This window comes from Marmota flaviventris, chromosome 13 (genome assembly GCF_047511675.1).
Source record: "Marmota flaviventris isolate mMarFla1 chromosome 13, mMarFla1.hap1, whole genome shotgun sequence".
In the NCBI taxonomy this organism is placed as follows: Eukaryota; Metazoa; Chordata; class Mammalia; order Rodentia; family Sciuridae; genus Marmota; species Marmota flaviventris.
Genome location: NC_092510.1, coordinates 56,417,867 through 56,438,257, shown reverse-complemented (window position 1 = coordinate 56,438,257; position 20,391 = coordinate 56,417,867). Strand labels below are relative to the sequence as shown.

Here is a 20,391-nt window from a genome sequence, read left to right as displayed (position 1 = left end):
AAAATGAAAACCACAATGCATTCTTTTTGACATTTAAGTTCTAGACCACTTTTTTTTTTTTTTTTTGTTTCCCACAGCCGCCCTACTCACAAATAGAAAATGGTTATTCTCCCTTTGAATTCAGAAGGCATTTCCTTGCATATTTGACAAGGACCTGAGGACTGAGTGCACATGCTCAAACACCATTGGACTCACTGCCCTCCCACCTGGTATGTTGTCCTGCTTTTTCCAGGACAGTCTCAGCCAGGACTCCCTTTGCTCAGACTCAAGACTCTTGACATTTGATTTGCTGGGATGTAGCATAAAAAAAAAAAAAAAAAAAAAAAAAAAAAAGGACTTTTAGAAAAGAATGATCCTACTGTTTCACAAGAGCTTCCAGCCTTGTCAGACTCCTTAAAGGGTTTATTTTATCATCACAGCAATAATCTCCTATTTCTTAAAAACTCAAATAACCTCTAAGGTATGCATGGCATGGCTGATGCACAGCCCATGCTGGGGACTGACAGATGAGAAAGGATGTGCTTTAGTTATTCCATCTATAAAATAAAAAGTCTTATTGCTTGATTCCAATTCTTTGTTACAAAGTTATATTAGAAGGATTAAAATCAATCTTTTACTTTTAGACAAAAACAATTTTGAAGATCATTGCAGGATGAGGATTTTTTTTTCTGAGATGATATGCTGGCAAAATTATAGCAATAGGTCAAAGTGTATGTCTCTAGATCAGCCCCTGGAAACGATCCATGGGCAGTGCTGGGAAGCCTGAGAGATAAGTTCAACCCTTAATTCTGTAGAGGACTGACCTGTAGGTAGGTAACTGGTCTGATTGAAGCACAACAGAGCCAAGATGAGATCTTGAATTGAGGACTCCTGCCCCCCACCCTGTAGCCCTAAGATCCTTGGGGCAGATATGCAGAATGTTACAGTTTTGTCAAACAAATTGAAGCTCTGGGAACCTTAGGGCAAAAACAGCACAGCATCCAGCTCACAATGATAGCACCAAGAGAGAAGTTGAACATTTGCCTCAAAACACACACACAATCCACTTTATTAAGAAATGTGTTTTCATTACCCACAAGGCAATTAGTTCTGGTTCTCCTATGAGAAGTTCAAATACATACATGCCCATGGCTGGTCAAATGAAAGCCACGTGGCTCAATCAGGGGGTACTATCATTTTAGAAAATGCTGGCCAACAATAATAAGATACAAGCTCACAATGTAACTTTGAAATTTCTAGTGGCCACACTAAAAAAGTAAAAGAGAAACAGGTAAAATTAGCTAAAAAAATTTTTCTGGTGGGGGGGGGGCGCAGGGGCAGGTAGCAGGGATTGAACTCAAGAGCACTCGGCCACTGAGCCACATCATCCCCAGCCCTATTTTGTATTTTATTTAGAGACAAGGTCTCACTAAGTTGCTTAGCACCTCACTTTTGCTGAGGCTGGCTTTGAACTCGCAAACCTCCTGTCTCAGCCTCCTAAGCCGCTGGGATTATAGGCATGCACCATAAATCTAAATCTTATCTAACCTAATTTATCTAAAAATTTAATCACTGCAATATATGATCAATATAAAAGTTGAGATTGCATCACATTTGGGGCATATTCCAAAGGAAATAAATTCAGAATATAGAAGAAATATTGCACATCCAAGTTAATAGCAGCACTATTTATAATGCCCAAGATATGGAATTATTCAAGTTGTCTATCAATGCATGAATGAATAAAAAATAGTATTCCATTGTATGGATGTACATACACAAGTACTCTATGATTTTACTGATGTGTAGAATTTAAAAATACCCAACTCAGAAGTAGAGAGTAAAACACTGTTCATCAGAGGTTGGAAAAATACTGGTTAAAGGACACTAAATTTCACTTAAGCAAGAAGAAAAAGTTTTTGAGATGTATTGTACAGCATGGTGATTATATTAATAGAAACGAATTATGAATTTCAATACTACTAAAGGAAAAATCAAATGTTTTCACTACCAAAATGGATATGTGAGATGTAAACTAGCTTAATCAATCATATTAATCATTGTGCAAAGTATACATATACCCAAATCTCAAACTGTATCCCATCAATGTATATAATTACTATTTGTCAAGTAAAATTAAAACTCTCACAAGAAAAAGCTTCAGATGCATCTATGTCCTGCTCTTCCTTTCTCCATGTAGTTCCTATACATCATCTTCTGAGCTGGGAGTGACCAGCTACAAGAGCATTTTAGATGACTGCTCACCTGTCAATAAACTGATCGATGACAACGATGTCACCGGGCTGAATCTCCTCCCTCAAGGAGCCGCAAGCCGTTGTCACTATGACATGTGTACAGCCCTCCTCCTTCAGAGCCCAGATGTTCGCCTGGTAGTTGACTTTTGAAGGCATGATGGTGTGATGCCTCCCATGTCTAAGGGAAAGAGTATAAAGATGGTAGACAAGTGATCAGGGCATCTTAATACTGCTAGAAAAGCATACTAATTCAACGGCAGTGTTTACTAGTGTTTTCTACCAAAGCATTTTTATTGGCAGAGGAGGAATGAGAAGAGATCGGTCAATAATCATTCTACAACAAACATAGACTAGCTCATCTTAAAATGCAGACCAGCTTTATGTTCCATATATTAATTTTCCTACAAGGGCAGGTAACAACTTGCTTAGAATCCACATTCCAGGAAGACATACTGCATCTGTCACATGGGGCATGAATGCCCCAGAGCAAGGCATGAGGTTTCATGTGCACCACTGTTTTCTAACTGAAATGGAAGCCCAAGCAGTTGGATCTTTCTATTCCTTTCTGCCTGATCCTCCAAAAAGCTAATGAAAACTTGTAAGGCACGAGAGTTCCCAGTTGTTTGGAGTGACAGTAACAGGTTTTGTCCAGTAACTGCTTACCTGACTGACAACCACTGGATGGTCTGAACTGTGACCCACCAGAATTCATGTTGAAGACCCAACCTCCACTCCTAACTCAGAATGTGACTGTTTTTGGAGACAGTTCTTTATGAAGTAATTATGTTAAAATGAGGTCATTAGGGTGAGTCCTGATCTAATATGACTGGTACCCTTTCAAGAAGGGGAAATTTGGACATAGATATGTAGAGAGGGAAGTGGATATGAGGACACTGAGACAAGCCAAGCCAAGACAAGCCAAGAGACAGGTCAGGAACATAACCTTCCCTCACAGCCCTCAGAAGGAGAGCTCTGCCAACACCTCAGTCTCAGAATTCCAGCCTCCAAAGCTGTGAGAAAACTAATTTTGTTATGCAAGGCAGCCATTCTATAGCACTGTTATGATAGTCTGAGTAAACCAATATAATCACAAATGCTTACTATCATACTTCAAATAAAACCCAGCACTTTACCATGGATTTCTACCTCGTGGGCCCCAGCTTAATGACACAACAAGGTCTCATAGCTCTGCTGCATCCACGCTCACTTCTACTTAGGTCTCAAAACTCTTTAGGCCTAAACTCAAAGATCGCCACCTCTGAGTTTCCCTCTATGACCATCACATCTACATCACATCAGTTCCTCAAACCCATTTTTCTTCATAGTGCCTCTCAGCACCTTAAACTTATCTTCTTTTAGTGTCAGCTTTTTCAACTGGAATCAGCCTGGAGGGTGATGCTATGTCTACTTTCTTCCCTGGCACTTAGAAAGGGATACATAACAAGTAAATGGTTTGATCTGTTAGACAAAAACATGTATTTGGTTAAAATTCTTTGATCACTTGAAATACACAACAGTGTGTGTGTGTGTGTGTGTGCGCGCGTGCGCATGCATACACCCCCTCTACCTGGAGGGACTCCAGTGAGCAGCTGGTAAAGGGAATTCAATTTCTGAAATTATTTCTAAAAATTCACCTGTATCACAAAGCATACTTATAAGCCATATTTCATAAACAAAACTTAAAATTATCTTGGGCTATTTGAGTAACCAAGACATGTCATGCTCTATCACAGAAAGGCAGTGCCCAAAATCAAGTTTCCTTTCATGTGATCATGCAGAAGGACTATCACACAAAACTTACAAAACTTAGTTTGTTTGATGATGATTAGAAATTTAGGCTTCGTTTTTGTTTTGCCTACATATTTGCTTATATTTTTTGGTGAGAACACACACTTAAATTCTATTTTACATAAGTATAAGGTTGAATTTCTATGTGTTTAACATTAATAGACATAGACATATCTAGAAAAAAAGAGTAGAAATAAATATATCCAAATATTAAGGAAAAAGTTGGGGCTTTTGAGTAAAATTTTGGGTTTGAAGCTCTGCCACTTACTAGCCCTGTGACCTTATCAGTCACTCTACTCTCAGTTCAGTTTCTTTTCACCTGTAAAATGGATAATGAAATACCTACGCTAGAGGATTATTATTAAATACCTCTTGTAATTATCATATTTATACTTAAAAAGTATCTTTAATGTCTTTCCTGATGAACAACAGAAGTATTAAAAGCATCAAAATAGCTGCAGACACATGTAGCACACTGGGGCTTCTATCCTGAGTTCACAGATGACCTATCAGAAGATGGGGACCATTGATACCCAGAAAGTACATATATCTTTCTGAAAGTGTTCTCTAAAACTCTTGATTAGCTACTTCAAAAGAAATTTTTAAAACCAAAAGCAATTCAGAACCAATGCATTAAAGGGTCAATCATTTCACAGTCTGACAGTTTAGTTCAGGAACATTAAAGCCTCAGCATTGGGCTACCTTACCAACGGTCTCCCCATAGACCTTGGAAAAAATTAATCAATTCTCTAGCAATCTCTAGCCAAGACTTGGGTTGTCAATACAAAAGCTATTTTTTTTTCTTTAATTTAAAAAGCAAGCCAGTAGGGCTGGGGATGTGGCTCAAGCGGTAGCACACTAGCCTGGCATGAGTGGAGCAGGGAATACACCTTATATGACCCAAGCAGAGGACCCTGTGAAACTGTGCCAGACTTCAGACCACAGAATCTAGGAAATAGTGTGCTGCTGAATCCGTGGTAATCTGGAACATGGCCATGGAAAACTAGGCAATGGAAAACTAAATGTGTAGTCTAATGTCTAACTATGTGATAAAAATAATGTTGCCTTCTTTACACCAGGGAGCGGCACCAGCCTCAACCAGGGAACAAGGTCTAGACACTACAGTCAATTCACTTGATAGGCCCCAAGCCCCTTTCCACAAACATGAAACAACTACTATATAAGAAGTCACTAATGGAACACTGTTCTTTATGTTAATTAGGAAAAAAAAAATTTCTTCTTGCAGTTAGAACTGAAAACAGAGCTTCAATTTTATTCACCTGATTTTCTTTTCTAACCTCCTGGGATGGAGTGGAACATGAGCTCTTTGATATCCTACATATGCAAAGCTTACTTCAATTAATTAATTAACTAATTAATTAAAGGTGGCTAAGATGTTCTGACTCCAACACATAAAAGCTCATGCCTTCATCATTATTCTTTCCAGAATTTAAGCTGAATTTCAATTTAGTGATAATATTCAAAAAGCTTAAAATACTTACCTTGCAAGGAGGACACAATCAACATTTTTTATCTTCCCCAAAATTAAGGCATCAGATGGCTGTGTGCAATGAAAAACAGTTACACCTCAGTGATTTTTAAGACACATAAGCAAACAATTTAAAAAGCTGCCACTGAAAATTGTTAACCTATAATAGATTCATGAAACTTGCAGTCTGAAAATATAGCTTAGAAAAGAGTCTAGATTTGATTAACGTAATCAAAGAACTTTAACTGAGTGCAAACTCAGGTTCTGAAGGTTGCTGGGGGCCTATATAGGTATCACTTAGTAAGGTCATTTGTATCAAGCACTCAGTGGACTCTGATAGCAGACTCAACAAACTTAGATGTGTCAAGGGTATACGGCAGGCTCAAGAATAGGTGTGAGTGAAAGGCAGAGAGGTAATGAGACCACAGCACGAAGGACTCAGCAATAGTGCTGTCTGCTTATGTTAACCAGGTCTCAGATGGCCATGGGGATGATGCAGGGAAAGTCCCCGTTCACTGAGGGGTTGCCAAAGCATGAGGTTAGGAGGAAGGCCAAGATGACATAGGGCCTGGAAGTCATGAGGTCAATCCAAAAACTGAGCTAAAAAGGAGGATTTAGTTAGAAAGGACAGATGCAGAGATCTTCAGAGGATCAGAGGAACTAGTGTTTGGAAGTAGCAATAGGGAGTAAGTAGAAAGCAGACACCCCACCCTGGCCTAGGCCGGTGACACAGGAGCCTGGGGAAAAAGCAGTGTGTCCTGGAAAATGAAGAGCACATCACTCCCAGTGCTATGAATACCCACACTGTGTGATCTCCAAGACAATCCTCCTCTGGCTCTGGGCTCATTCAAAAAAAAAAAAAAATAATAATAATAATAATAAATAAATAAATAAAAAATGCTACTTTGTAATAGTACTTCATCCTATTAGTCATCAGCCTGTACCCTGAATTAGTGTGCTGTGACATATAGTCACTGAATTAGAAGCTTATTTGAATGCAGACTTGAAAAGCAGAGTTGTTATGTCTAAAATGAGTGTCTGCCTTCTAGCAACATGAATTGAGAAGTTACTTGTGTGTATTCAAAAGCTGTGTTTTCAAAACAGGGAGCTCTGAAGCATCCTTGCTCTGGGGGGATGAAACCCAATGACAAGACCCCAAGCCAAGACTTGGGTTGTCAATACAAAAGCAATTTTTTTCTTTTGATTTAAAAAGCAAGCCAGTAAGAAGTGTATAAAACTAACATATCTCGATTAAATAGATATTAACCTTGCCAAATGGAGTATCCACGTATTTTTCAGTTCTTCCTTCTAAAATTTCTGGATCATCCAGGCCTGTTCCACCAATTATTCCAATCTAAGGGAAGAAAAAAGATCATCACACTAGGTCTTTTTTTTTCATTCGAAACACTGAAAAACATTCAGAAACATTTGAAGGTCTTCTATTGTTTAGAAATAACAAAAATGTAATTTTTTTAAATTATATCACATTTATTTCTGACTGAATTACAAATAAATAGAGAGGTACTTTTAGATATCTAATTAAGTAACTGACATCATTAGGAAAATTTCTCTGGGCTAACATCTGAAAGGAAAAAGTATGTAAACAGCCAGAAACCAGACATGAAACCAATAGAAAGATCATAGTGACCGGAACTATTTTTACCCCCAACGAAAGGTTTAACTCTATTGAACAAAGTAGCTTCTGGAACAAAAATTCAAAGTTTAGAATTACTTGAATATCTAAAGTAAGCAATTTTCAGATCAGGTTATATAAGTTGATTTATATCAATTTGGAGGAAAATGGCTCTTTCTCTGGCCCTCAATTTCCTGGTGGGGGAGTCAACAAATTGAAAATAAATAAATATGTAAAATAGGGGCATTTAGTGAGACCTTGCTGAAAACTCTGTTGGCTTAGTACATTTCCTTAAGTGGCTAAGTCAGTTGATGGAGCCACCTTGTGGTACATTACTGAAATCACAGGTTTTATTGTTTCATACTAACTAAAAAACATAAAACTAATAAACATTAGTTTTAAATCAAATCAAAAGCAGTACTCCCTTTAGTCAATACATTAAAATCATCTAGTTGAACAGAATTTTTTTTAAAAAAAGAAATCACACTGCTTTTTGCAAATGGGAACCTTTCTTTGGTCTGGCCTCTGTATTTTATCCTTCATTTTATGTATCCTCTTAAGCACCACGAGTCATAAAGAGGTTAATAAACTGTCCAGCCAATGTCCTCATCTTGGTCACAGAAATAAATTGCTGACTCTAAAAATTACTCTCAGCCTACTCTTTGGAGATTCAGGTACTCAAAGAAACTTTTGCATTTTTTACTTATGACCACTTTGACTTGATTGTTTTTAGATATTCCCTGGGCTGTGGCCCAGGTGATTTAACAGTGGATTCTGGATTTAACAGTGGACCCTCAGGCATGTACATACAAAACAAATCTAATTTGGTTTTGGAACCACCGTTCAGTTTTCATGCTAGTCCAGCATGGAAGCAGTGATTACAAAATGCTAGTGGGGAATGGTGATGCACATCTATGGTTCAGGAGACTGAGGCAGGAAGACCGCAAGTTCAAAGCCAGCCTCAGCTTGAGTGAGACCCTGTCTTGGGGGAAAAATTGGAGAGGGGGCTGGCTTTGTGGCTCAGTGGTTGAGTACCTCTGGGTTAAATCCCCAGTACCAAAAACAACAACAAAAAATAAAACAAACAAACAAAGAACACTAGGCAGTCCTGAAATTCTGAATTCCAAACTTCAGTTTATACCATCTGGGCTGCATGATGGCCCTGCACTAGGTAACTGGCAACTCAGTCCTCAGCAAAGCATATACAGTATTTGACTAGAAAGCAAGTGGCCAGTGCTTGCCAGAAGGGCAGGATGGAGTCTCTGGCAATGAAAAGATCTGCAGGCAAGCCTACCCAGCCATCCAACTAGTTCCAGTTGTTTATGGAAACCCTCCTTGCAAGGGATAAAGCAACAAGTGTAGTGACTGAGTTCTGTATTGCCATTGAAGGTAACTGGACCTCCAAGATGGAGGCTGGCAGTGAGAAAATGTGGTCAATGTCGCCACCTTCTGGTCCTATGGCAAAGTACAGTTGAGATAAAGTCTCCAAGCACTAATGGCCCAATTCTATTTACACCCTGGTAAGCCTCTAAATTCAACAATCAATTCAGTACTTGCTTTGATAATGAAATGACTGTTTTGAGTATTTACATGCCAGATGTATTGTGTAAAGTGTTTCAGAGGCCGAATCTGTTATTTAATCATTACATCTATCCTATGAGATAGGCCCTATACTATTATACCCATTTTACAAATAAGGAAAGACAAGCACAAAAATAAAGAAATTTGTATAAGAGCAATTCATAGGGAGCAAACCTGGGATAGAGACCCAGGTGTCTAAAGCTTAATCATCATGATATGCTATGTCTTAATATCCCTTGTAGTCTTTCCTGATATCATGCTCTATTTAAAAAATTTTGTTGTTTCCATGTTATGAAGAAACATGCTCAGCAGGGTCAAGAACTTTCTTGACCAAGGTCACAGAGCAAGCATAGAAATAGTACCATTGGATATCTGAGTGACCACCTTAAAGGAGAAGAGGACTGATCACGGATAACTTCATCCATCCTCAGGAAACAATAAGACCCGTGGGCTGGATCATCAGTTAATTCTAGCCTGTCCATAAAATGGGCTTAAGGCCTGAGATGGAATTTCTGGGCCAATTCATCATTACACAAAATAAGGGACTAAAATGGGAACTCCCTGGTCAATCAAGGTCACTAAAAGATTTTGTCAGTTCCTTCCCCATTTTCCCACTGACAGACCACTGAGACAGTCTTCTCAAAAAGAGAAAAACAGGTTTCACTTCTTCTCTGACAGGATGGAAGCATCCTGTCCAAGTGGTGGCTTACCTGGCCAGAATGGTTAGATCCAGCAAGGATGAAAGGGTGCCTCCAAATCCCTACCCTATGCATTTTCCTTGGTACCTGGCTCCAGGAGACTTCACCTACCCAGTCTGGTCTCAGGACCTATCACCTTGAGATCTGAACACCCTGCCTCAAGAACCCAGTGCTCTATGAGGGCATTCTTAAAACATTACATCTCTCAGTAGCTGAGATCATCCCATGCCAAGGTGATGGACTGCTTTTGAGTGCTTCAACTCTCAAGGAGGTTAAGAGTCAGAGCTAAAGCTGGCACAGTCTTTGAGTATTTCAGTCCGTCACCTCTGGTTGCTGCTTACAAGTTCAGTAAGCTCAGCAGATAGAAGCCCTCATTATTTGGCCAACTTGGCTTTGAAGTCTTTGAGGACTTTGCAAAATCCCAGATGTCCTATATGGGAAAAGAGCAGCCAAATGACTCAGGCTGCCTATTTAAAACCTGCAATATGGTTCAAATGTCCTTTGTGAGGAATGATTATGTGCTGAACTGTGCTCCACTCCCCCAGATTCGTGATGAAGTTCTAACCAGCAGTACTTCAGAATATGACTGTATTTGGAAATGGGGTCTTCAATGAGGTTAAGAAAGGTTAAATGAGGTCAATGGATGGGCCCCAATCCAATAAATTGGGAGTCCTAAGAAAAGTGATTCAGACACTTATATAGAAGAAAGACTGTGAAAACATGTGGAAAACACGGCTAGGTATAAGCCAAGAAAAGGGAAACTGACCCTGATCACACCCTGATCTTGGACTCCACAACTGTAAGGTAATATGCTTCCATTTCTTAAGCCACCTGTTAGTGTGCTTTATTACAGCAGCCCTGGTGAACTACTACAGGGATGTTACATTCCAGTCAGAGAAGTCTGATGCCCACAGTTCAGAACACTCATGGCTTTGATCATCCTCTCCTTGCAATGCCAAGATACGAGTCCAGTGAGGAATCACTCTCTGGAAGACACTTCACTCCTGAAATGGTCAAGTAATTTTTGAGGGTTTTCCTCAAAGCTCATTGTGTTCTTTAGAGCTCTCCTTCACAGGATCTACCTGGCTTTCTCCTGAGTCAGCAGAGAGAATACTTAAATCCCCTGGGGAACTTTCAATGCCAAAGCTCAGGTCCCAGACTGCAGAGATTCTGATTAATGGGAGACACAGAATTTGTTTTACTTAAAGCTCTTCAAGTGGTTCTAACGTGCATCCACAACTAAGCATGCTGCTTTAGGGCTTAAACCACAAATTTATAAAATGTGGCCTAGCGAGTATGGTAGGCTGAATAATGGTCCCTATATTCATCCGTTTTTTTGTAGCTGTGATGGTATACATGTGAAAATAATTTAAGAGGAAAAGTTTATTACAGCTCATGGTTTTAATCCACAGTCACTTGGCTCTGTCTCTTTTGAGTCTGTGGTGAGGCAGAATATCATGGCTGGGAGCACCTGGTGGAGAAGATGGTGGAAGAAATCTGTTCACCTCATGGCTACCAGGAAGCCAAAAGGAGAGTGAAGGTCTTGGGTCCCAAAATCCCCTTCAATGACCTAATTTCCTTCTACTAGGCCCACCTCCTACAGGTTCTACCACCTTCCAATAATACCACAGGCTGGTGCCCAAGTCTTTAAAATATGGGTCTTTGGGGAACATTTAAGATCCAGATCTTAATATAAATAAATCCTATTTATATTCAAATTCTCAGAATCTATGCATGTTAAATGATTAAATTAAGAACCATGAGATGGGGAGATTATCTTGGATTATTTGAATGGGACCTAAATGTAATCAGGAAAAAGAGCCTCATAAAAGTTAGGCTGAGTCAAATGATGGTGGCGGGATCACAGGAGCAGAGGGAGAGAAAAGGGGATGTGATTCTGGTGCTCTTAAGCCAAGCCAGGCTGATGTCTTCAGAAGCTGGGAAAAGCCAGCAACTGGACTGTCCTTTAGATCCTCCAAGAAGAGCCAACAAATGCTTGATTTTAGCCTCGTTAGACTCATTTTGGATTTCCGGCATCCATAGGAAAGCAACACAGAATAAGACTTGCCATAAGAGTCTATTAGAATGCAGTTGTCCACCCTTTCCAAAGCTCCAGGGTCAGTGGGCATTTAACATCCTGGGTTTGTTAAAGTCCTATATTTCTGGTTCAGCAGGATTGGGGCAGGGCCCAAGAATTTGCATTTGTAACATCACCAAGTAAGGCAGATGCTTAGGAAGATTTGAGAACCACTGGTTTAGATGCCTCTGAGGTGCAGACTAGAATACGGGGATTACAATCACAGTTAAGGATCCAGGGTCCACTGCATGCAAATATTTATGCTATGTTTCTTCATCTTCCTTATCTATGAGGGTCAGATTTCTACTTAATCTATAGAAGTATCATGAGAGTCAAATGAAACACCACATTAGCATCAGTTACTGTTTCAGTACACCTTATTAGCCCTGGCAACACACAAAATCAATCTAAACTTCCTCAAAGCAAAAAATTCCTGTATCTGTTTTTCTCTGCTGGTCAGTACACAAACCTGGCTGCTCCCATCTCTCCTCACCAGGTGGAATGCAGCACACAGGTCTTCAACCCAGTATCAAGTGGCTCTCCTGGGGGTGTCTGGAAACATGGGACATTTGTGGCTGTCACAGGGATTGCAGGGAGTGCTGCTGGCATTTGAGCAGGGGTGTGTTAAGGATGTGCTCTATGTCCTTCAATGTCCAGGGATGTCTGATAAAACAACTGTCCTGCCCAAAATGCCAGTGTCCCTAGGCAAAAAAAATGAAGGCTTGTTGGTAATTTTATTTTCACCAGAGGCTTGTGTGCTGAACCCCAGTTTTGGAGCACCATACAGGGACTTTTAGTCTGAAGTCCTCCACTGGCCACACTTGAGAAAGCCCAAAGTAGTTTTAAAGGCTTATTCTTCACTGACTTGCTGTCTTCTTTCATGTCATTGTGTTTTTGGCTTACTCCCTGCCTATAATGGGACATATCTGTTGGGAACAGTGAATAAATCATTGCTTCGAATTATTGAGACACTCATGCTGGGAATCTTTTGGTATGACTGCATGAATGGTGTGACTCTACATTGTGTACAACCAGAGAAATGAAAAGTTGTGCTTCATTTGTGGAAAGAAAGAAAGAAGGAAGGAAGGAAGGAAGGAAGGAAGGAAGGAAGGAAGGAAGGAAAGAAAGAAAAGAAAATAGTGCCAAGAGAAAAAGTTGTGCTCCATTTGTGTAAAAAAAGAAAGAAAGAAAAAAAAAAAACAGTGCCAAGAGAAACGCCCATTTCCAGGTGACTCAGCACTGTTGATAGGGAGAATTCCGTGCCTATCATGGAATGTACTAGTTCAAAAGCCTTGAATTCAAATCCCAGCTGCCCGGAGGTAGAAGATGTGGGTGCAAACTGATAAGTCCCAACTAAGCTGTTTTGCTCACAAACTTAATCCCTTTGATGTTTATACCTATATAATAAACACAGAGACTCTTGCTCTTTGTTAAGCCAGACTCCACCAGAGCTGGTGAACCCACCATATCCTGCTTCCACTTATAATTGAGTCCTTGTCTTTATTTTTATAATTTCAAATTTTCCTAATCTGACCCACACCTGTGTTTGGAGAACTGTTCACTCGCTGTGCAGGTCACTGTGAAACATATCCCCTCCCTGTCACAGCAAAAAAGATTAACACATTATTTTTTAATCTCCCAGAGTGAAAGTTGGGCAGTTGCAGAGGAGTCACAGCCCACTAAGATCCCTTAGAACACCCTCTCCCTGAATGAATGGCAAAGACCTGTTTGGCCTTTTGCCTGGTCAGTTATCATCTGTTGTGGCTGAAGCTGGAGGACAATGTCTCCCTGAGGTCCCCCTGGATAATGCCAGGTGTTAATCCCATGGCTGCCTCTGTTCTTGACTGCCCACCTGTTATCCTCACCCACTGCATGAACCATAACCAACTACAGTGAACCATTAGACTATCCAATTACTTTTCTTCTCAGAGGCGTCCTCCCTCCCTCAACCCAACATCACTCTGCACCCACTTTATTCCTATAGCAAAGGCCCCTTGGCCTCTTATGTCCCAGCCTGCTAACCACCAGTAGTACATCAGATGAAGGAATCCTATATTTACCTTCCTTGCTTCAAAGAGTCACTTATGGTTCCTTCCCATCTTCTGTTTGAAAACGATCGCCAGCATTACCATCATTTGGGTTCCCCAGGTGGGAAACAGAAATCCTCCTGTTCCTCTGCTGCAGTCCCATATCTTGCCAACCTCTGTTCTACGACTTCTGTGGTCACCACCCCCGACTTGGGCACTAGTGCGGCAGCATCTGGCCTGATCTAGCTCTTTCCCTATACAGGCTACTCAATACACAGCAGCCAAGTAATCACTTAAAAATGTAAATCAGATCCTACCTCTCTGCTCAGAACCTTTTAATGGTTCCCAGAACATTTAGAATCAAATCCAAATCATGGTATGTATGGAAGGCTAAATAAGCTGCACCAAGCCATTATCTCAACATGCACCAGCACCGAGATTTCTATTCTAGGACTCCATCTCACTTCTGCCTCAGACCTTGGTTTTAGCTGTCTTGACCCCTATCTTTGCTCAGGTCTTCACATGATTATCCTCATTTTGTCTAGCCACTTATATTTAATCTGCTTAAGCTGCAATAACAAAATACTAGACTGGGTGGCTTATAAGCAACAGATATCTATTTCTCACAGTCTGTAAGCCAGAAATCCAAGATGAAGGCAGATTCAGTGCCTGGAGAGAACCTGTTCTGGTTCATAGGTGAGGCCTTGCATGGTAGAAGGGGATAAGGTAACTCTCTGGAGCCTCTTTCAAAAGAGCACTATTCATTGGGTATGGTGGTACACACCTGTTATAACAGCTGCTTAGGGAGGTTGAGGCAGGAGGATTGCAAGTTCAAAGCCAGCCTCACAAACTTAGCAAGACCTTGTCTCAGAATACAATATAAAACAGGCTGGGGATGTGACTTAGAAGTTAAGTGCCCCTGGGTTCAATCCCTGGTTATCCCCACCTCCAAAGCACTATTCACAGGCATGATGGCTCTACCTTAACACTAATCACTCCCCCAAAGCCCACCTCCTAGTACCATCACACTGGCAATTAGGTTTCAACATATAAAATTGGGGGAAACCACTACACAGCTTAGAATCTGCTTTCCTAGAGGTCTTTTTTGACCCCATCACTCTGTTTCACTCTCATGTTGGCTGGCCTTCTACCTCCACTACCAGATAAGCTTGAAGAAAAGCGGGACACTGTCTTACTCAAAGATGTACCCCCACTGCCTGGCATATATTCAGTACATACTTTTGCATAAAATTCTGCCAGGAGACAGCTAGATTTGAACAATATACAAGTATCACATTTCCAACCTCAATCTGATGTTTTTAACCTTTAGATGATCTGATGATCTAACAGACCCTCTTAAACCAAGGTGACTGAATTTAAGCTGCAATCCTTGGTAATAGTTGTATTTTACAAAGGGATGGACTAGGGCTGGCATTAACGGAGTATGTAGAACTGGGCTTAATGTGTTAAATGTTACTGTGCTTAAATCCAACACCTCTCAAAGTAGTGTGACTAGCGCTTCTCTGACAGCCAAGGACCCTAAGGGTAAGATTCTGAGGAAGAAGTGTTAGGACCTTCTGGGATATGGGCTGGGCTTCTGGCCTTCATAGTTCTTTCCTCCCCTCTCTGCCTTGAGTTAAGCTGCAACACCCTCATCCCTACACCTCCAATCAAACTGCTATTTAAATGACCAGATGAAATGATGGCAGTAAGTCAGGCCACATGTCAGCTGCCAGTGATGTCAATGAGGGCTCAGACACACAACTGTGCTTCCACATCAGACTTGGAGAGTGTGTTCAGTGGGTTCAGGGAGAATTTGTGCATGCACTTCCAATTCCCCTTTCTAAGGCTGGATGCCCTTCTGAAGACTCACAATAAAACAAGGCATAGAATTATTTCAGAAATGCCTCACATCCACTTGGTGGAATGCCAGGCTCTGGGCCCAATTCTACCATTATCTAGGCCCTGCTGTGTAATTCTGGACACCTTAGTTGATCTTTGACACCTGCAAAAGAGTTAGTGTGGCCATAGAAGGAAAAGTGCTGCTACTATTACACCACAATGGAGAGAATGTTAGAGTCTGTAAACAAGTCAAAAATAACACCTGGCATTTTGCCAGGGGAATGTTAGAGTTCGTAAACAAGTCTGGATGGTGCCTGGCAAAATGCCAGAGGGAGTGGTTTGAGAAGTAACAAAAGCAAGCCATTAAGTGTGGAGATTTCTTATTGGTTCAGTGCTGTATCGAGTTTATGCTAATTAGATAAGCTATGTGGAATGTATAAATACTGCTCCTGTCCTGCAATAAACGGCTTCCACTCCTGCTGTATCAACGTACACAAGTTATTCGTCACCCCCTGATTATTCTGCGGCAGCCGGACTGCGGCAGATGGTGGCCCGTTACGGGGAGCCCCGGGACACTCAGGGGTAAGTGACGAAAAAAAAAAAAAGCTGCCCGTCCATAGATAGGACGGGAGCAAATCTGCTCGTCCCTAGGCAGATAGGGCGAGAGGAAAAATGGTCATTTCAAAAAAATGGAAAAGATTGATACAGTATGTTTGTGTCTTGTTTTGTCTCAGTGTATTGTATTGTTTTTGTGCTGAAAATATGGAAGGGGTGAAAAGTAAATTACTAAGGGAAGGAAGCACCCCAGTGGAACCAAGAGCAGTTAGGGCATGTGTTGATAAGAGCCCAGGAACTCTAGTCAGAAAGAAAAAGAAAGTTCAGAAGAAGAAAGATTATCAGGAAAAAAGTTGCAGCAAAAGGCTATTACTGAATACTTTTCATTACCGGAGGGTGCGTGAATCAGTGCTGCGGCTGCCACGTGTGCGAGCTGGTCACAGCACAGCAAGGATTTTCCAAGAGGCGGTGGCGACTGGCCCTTCCCCGCCTCCTGGCCCGGGAGCTGGCTCTTCCACTGCCGCGAGCCCAAATCTAGACCTGACCTGGAGGCACAGTCTCGCAGGCTCTTGCTCCCTGTGCCCAGTAGCAGTTTGAGTCCGGGACACTCCCCAGGGCCATCTGGGGCTGCCCAGGCACTACAGCCAGCAGAAGACGCTACTGGTGTCCCTGATGTTTGGTCATTTTCAATGCCAATAACTAAACTACAATGGTTCTCCCACACCTGGAAGCTAATGAATAATAGCACTATTAATGCTTATTTCAAATGCAAAAAAACCTTGAGATAATGTACTAAATTGTTCAGAAGGTTGTTTTCTTAGTAGAATACTACAGGATTTTCTTTAGCCATCCGGAGTTCCTGCCTTCGTCCCAGTGCCAGTGAAGACGAAGGTGGAAGAATTTCCAGTGTTGCTGAGAACCGGACGAGACTTCGGCTGAGAAATGGACGAGACTTCGGATCAAGCTAGCTGCCTGCAGAACTTACCTGGACTGTGATTTAAGCTAGCTGCCTTAAGAACTTACCTGGACTGTGATTTACCTGAACTGTGAGTTAATCTGTTGAGACACTGCTTTATCTGGACTGAGACAACAAACTGTAATCTATAACAAATTGTAACACGGTATCTTTGCTAACAGTGTCATTGCTGGTATAATTTTTCCAAGGGCTTCTTGCATGGAGCCATCAATTGGCTTGGTATTGTGACATTTTGTATCCTCCCTTTCTGTTTGTAGCAGGTTATTTATGGTGTTTCTGTAAAAACCACTATGGTTGTTATTTAAATTAAACAAAAGGGGGAAATGTTAGAGTCTGTAAACAAGTCAAAAATAACACCTGGCATTTTGCCAGGGGAATGTTAGAGTTCGTAAACAAGTCTGGATGGTGCCTGGCAAAATGCCAGAGGGAGTGGTTTGAGAAGTAACAAAAGCAAGCCATTAAGTGTGGAGATTTCTTATTGGTTCAGTGCTGTATCGAGTTTATGCTAATTAGATAAGCTATGTGGAATGTATAAATACTGCTCCTGTCCTGCAATAAACGGCTTCCACTCCTGCTGTATCAAGCTACAGAAGTTATTCGTCACCCCCCTGATTATTCTGCTGCAGCCGGACTGCGGCAAGAGAATATGGTTCTTACCAGCTGTTTTGCTCTGGACATGGGTACCTTCATGTTTTCTACACAGAATGCTGCCTTAGCAATCAAGGGGGATGTGATGCTGGCAACATGGATTGTCAGTGATGAAGCTGTCACTTACCCTAGTTCCCTACTGGGGTAATCCAATAAATATATATATTTTTTTAACTCGATGGAGAAACCTCACCTAAGCAAAACACTGGCTTGCAGCAACCTGGTCTGTAAGATGCAGAAATGCTGCAAATGTCTTGTGGGTAGGGGGTCCCAGGAAGGAGATACTGTTCTCTTTCCCTACTGAAGCAAAACAGAAACAATACACAAGGACAGTTTTACTCCTATTACTGTCTTGTTAGCCTGGATGCTGTCCATATAATCTGCTTATTTAAACAGTGTACACTTTGACTCTCCCATGTTCTAGCTTCACAAAGAGAAATCAGCAGGCAGGCCTAGCACCATTTGTACCTCTTAATTTGATGTCCAGCAGCTTGCCAAGAACAAAAATATACATCATTCAATATTTACACCAGGGCTTAAATCACATTGCCCATTCTGCACTTAAATGCACTGCATTATTTTACAGGAAAACCGGCAAGGAGAATGCTAACCGGCAAGGAGAATGCTAACCGGATTAAAGTGAAGCTGTTTTAAGTAAGATCCCTCTTTTTGTTGGTGCTTTAAATTCCTGTAGGAGAAAACTGTGGCCTAATGATACCAAACATAGTTTAATTGTTGGAGAAAGGGTAATTCAAAATTAATTTAAGCTCTCCCACTTATACACATTACTATTTAATAAGTTTAAACCATGTGCAAAACATAATACCAACACACTAATTTCTGCAGTGAAACCTGCACTACATAGATAGTTACTTTAGGAAACTTACATACTTTGCACGTGAGTTTCTGCCTTCTTCCCTCTTACTGGCCTGGGAAACCTCTCAAAGTGTGCCGTCTATAAAACGCACAAAAAGTTACACATATAATTTTGACTACAACACCCTCACCCACTCCTCTCCTTGTGTTTCATGAACACCGCAAAGGCCTAATATACCAACCCCTCTGGCTGAATACCAACTGATCCCAGAGAAGTGCTTTTTCCCAGGAGAGCTGCACACAAGTGCAGGGAACCAAGAAATGCTTGGAGAAGAAAGCGGACCTTGTGCATCATGGGCAAGAAATTTCTAAAAGTGAACCAAGTTAACCGTGTTCTTGGCCAATAATAAAAGTCTAGAAAAGGTCTTAAGTTTTATCATAGAATTTTCTTTGTGTACTGTAATTATAACTCTCCACCAAAGAGGAAAGAAGTGTTTAAAGCCCCAAGGAAGCTTATTGCAACTCTCAAAAATCACGCCTTTTTCTGGCCAGAGCGTCCTACCGCGCTTTGATCCCACGTGCCCAGACCTCCGAGGATCTGGGGCCCAAAGAATCTAAGCTCTTAACTTTCCAGATTGCAAACGAAGCAGTTTCAAGTCAGAGGCCTCCAAAGCAAGAGCGGCCCTAGGGAAAAGACGCCTTTAGTGTACTTAAAGAAAAGTCTCAGAACTCTACAGCATTGCGCTAGGGGAAAACTTCACCAAGGAGAAGGTTAAGTTTGTAAGAAAAGCCGAAAGCTTGCAAAAGAGCAGGGACGCAGCTCTCCCACGTGGGCCGAGGACAGTGAGCGGAGTCAAGAAAGCGGAAGCGCGAATCCCTCAAGGCATGTGGCGACAGTCGCAGCAGCTGCAGGCGCCTGGCCACATGGGGGAAACGGCCAGCTCCAGCCAGCACACCTCATGAGAAGGGAGTGGTGCCTGAGAAGGGCAGCAGCGCAGGCGAAACCTAAGGCCACCCACTGCCCCTCTAAAAATGACTTGCCACCGCCCTGCAGGGTGCGGTGCAGACAAGCCCCAAGGTTGGGGAGGGGAATGCAGCTAAGCCCGAAGGTTGGAGGCGAGAAGGTGTGCACCCCTGCCAGAGGGCCGCGCCCCAGCCCGTCCCCGCCGCGGCACCGCTGCACTGGCAGAGCGCACAGACTAGAGGTGCGGTTCCCTGGAGCGGAGCGAGAGGCTACCGGGCAAGGCGGACCAAAGCCGCCGGGCAGGCTGATCTCACCTTCACCGCAGTGGTAGCAGCGCCCGAGGCCATGTCTGTGCTGAGAAGAGGCTGCGATGGGCGAACGTGCCGGGCCCAGACGCGGCTGCGGGGCCAAACACACAGCGCGGGAGTGAGCACTGCGGAGTCCGGGGGTGGGCCTTGACTCCTCCTCTTCCTCCCTGGGACAGCTGGATTGGCTGCGCCCGTGGGCTCTCCCCCGCCACCCCCCTCCTCAAATCAAGGTTCCCGCGTCCCGCCCCTTTTGCAGACCTTTCCGGTTTTCCGGTTTTCTTTTCTTTATCTCCCGCTGTAACGGGTTCCTGATAGTGGTAGTAACGGAAAGCCTGATGGGAAACTTCTATTGTTCCAGACTCTCTGCTTTGTACTTTAATTAGCTCCTTAACTTTCACCAGAACCCTATAAGAAGAGCAGTACTCCCAGGTCGGCCCAGTACAGATGCCTTTACGGCCCGGCAGCGTTCCAGAAGTTCTCGCGGGAGGGAGAATCCTCCGGAGGAGGGGACTAGCTTGCTGAGATTGCCTCCCGCGCTGATGTGGGGCTGGGACGGGCCGGGGGCGTGGTCTGCTCTTATTGCCGTGTTAATCCAGCCCTTCAATTTCTGGGGGATTGACCCACACCTCAGGGATGACCAAAGATTGAGTAACATGCCATTGATTTACAAATTATGATTTATTCATCTTAATGTGAAGGGAGGCTTTCAAGGGCTCCGACTGGCTCCCAGCCTGGCTCAACCATGCAAAGGCCAT

The 20,391-nt window shown here is 42.3% G+C and overlaps 1 protein-coding gene and 1 long non-coding RNA gene across 2 annotated transcripts in view; one reads left to right on the top strand and one right to left on the bottom strand.

Annotated features, from left to right (window-relative positions):
* Mtap (methylthioadenosine phosphorylase) overlaps positions 1-19,776 on the bottom strand; it is a 39,754-nt gene extending 19,978 nt beyond the window's left edge. Inside the window, exons 1-4 of the mRNA XM_027931134.2 lie at positions 19,643-19,776; positions 6,779-6,865; positions 5,525-5,583; positions 2,245-2,412 (exon numbers count right to left, since the gene is read on the bottom strand). Coding sequence (XP_027786935.1) covers positions 2,245-2,412; positions 5,525-5,583; positions 6,779-6,865; positions 19,643-19,675 — 347 coding nt within the window. The 5' untranslated portion in view covers positions 19,676-19,776. The remainder of the gene's footprint in view (positions 1-2,244; positions 2,413-5,524; positions 5,584-6,778; positions 6,866-19,642) is intronic.
* Positions 16,405-18,743, top strand: LOC139701523 (uncharacterized). The gene is made up of 3 exons (XR_011704045.1): positions 16,405-16,970; positions 18,135-18,202; positions 18,592-18,743. It is a non-coding gene; the product is annotated as an uncharacterized lncRNA (long non-coding RNA).
* Positions 19,777-20,391: the final 615 nt, after the last annotated feature.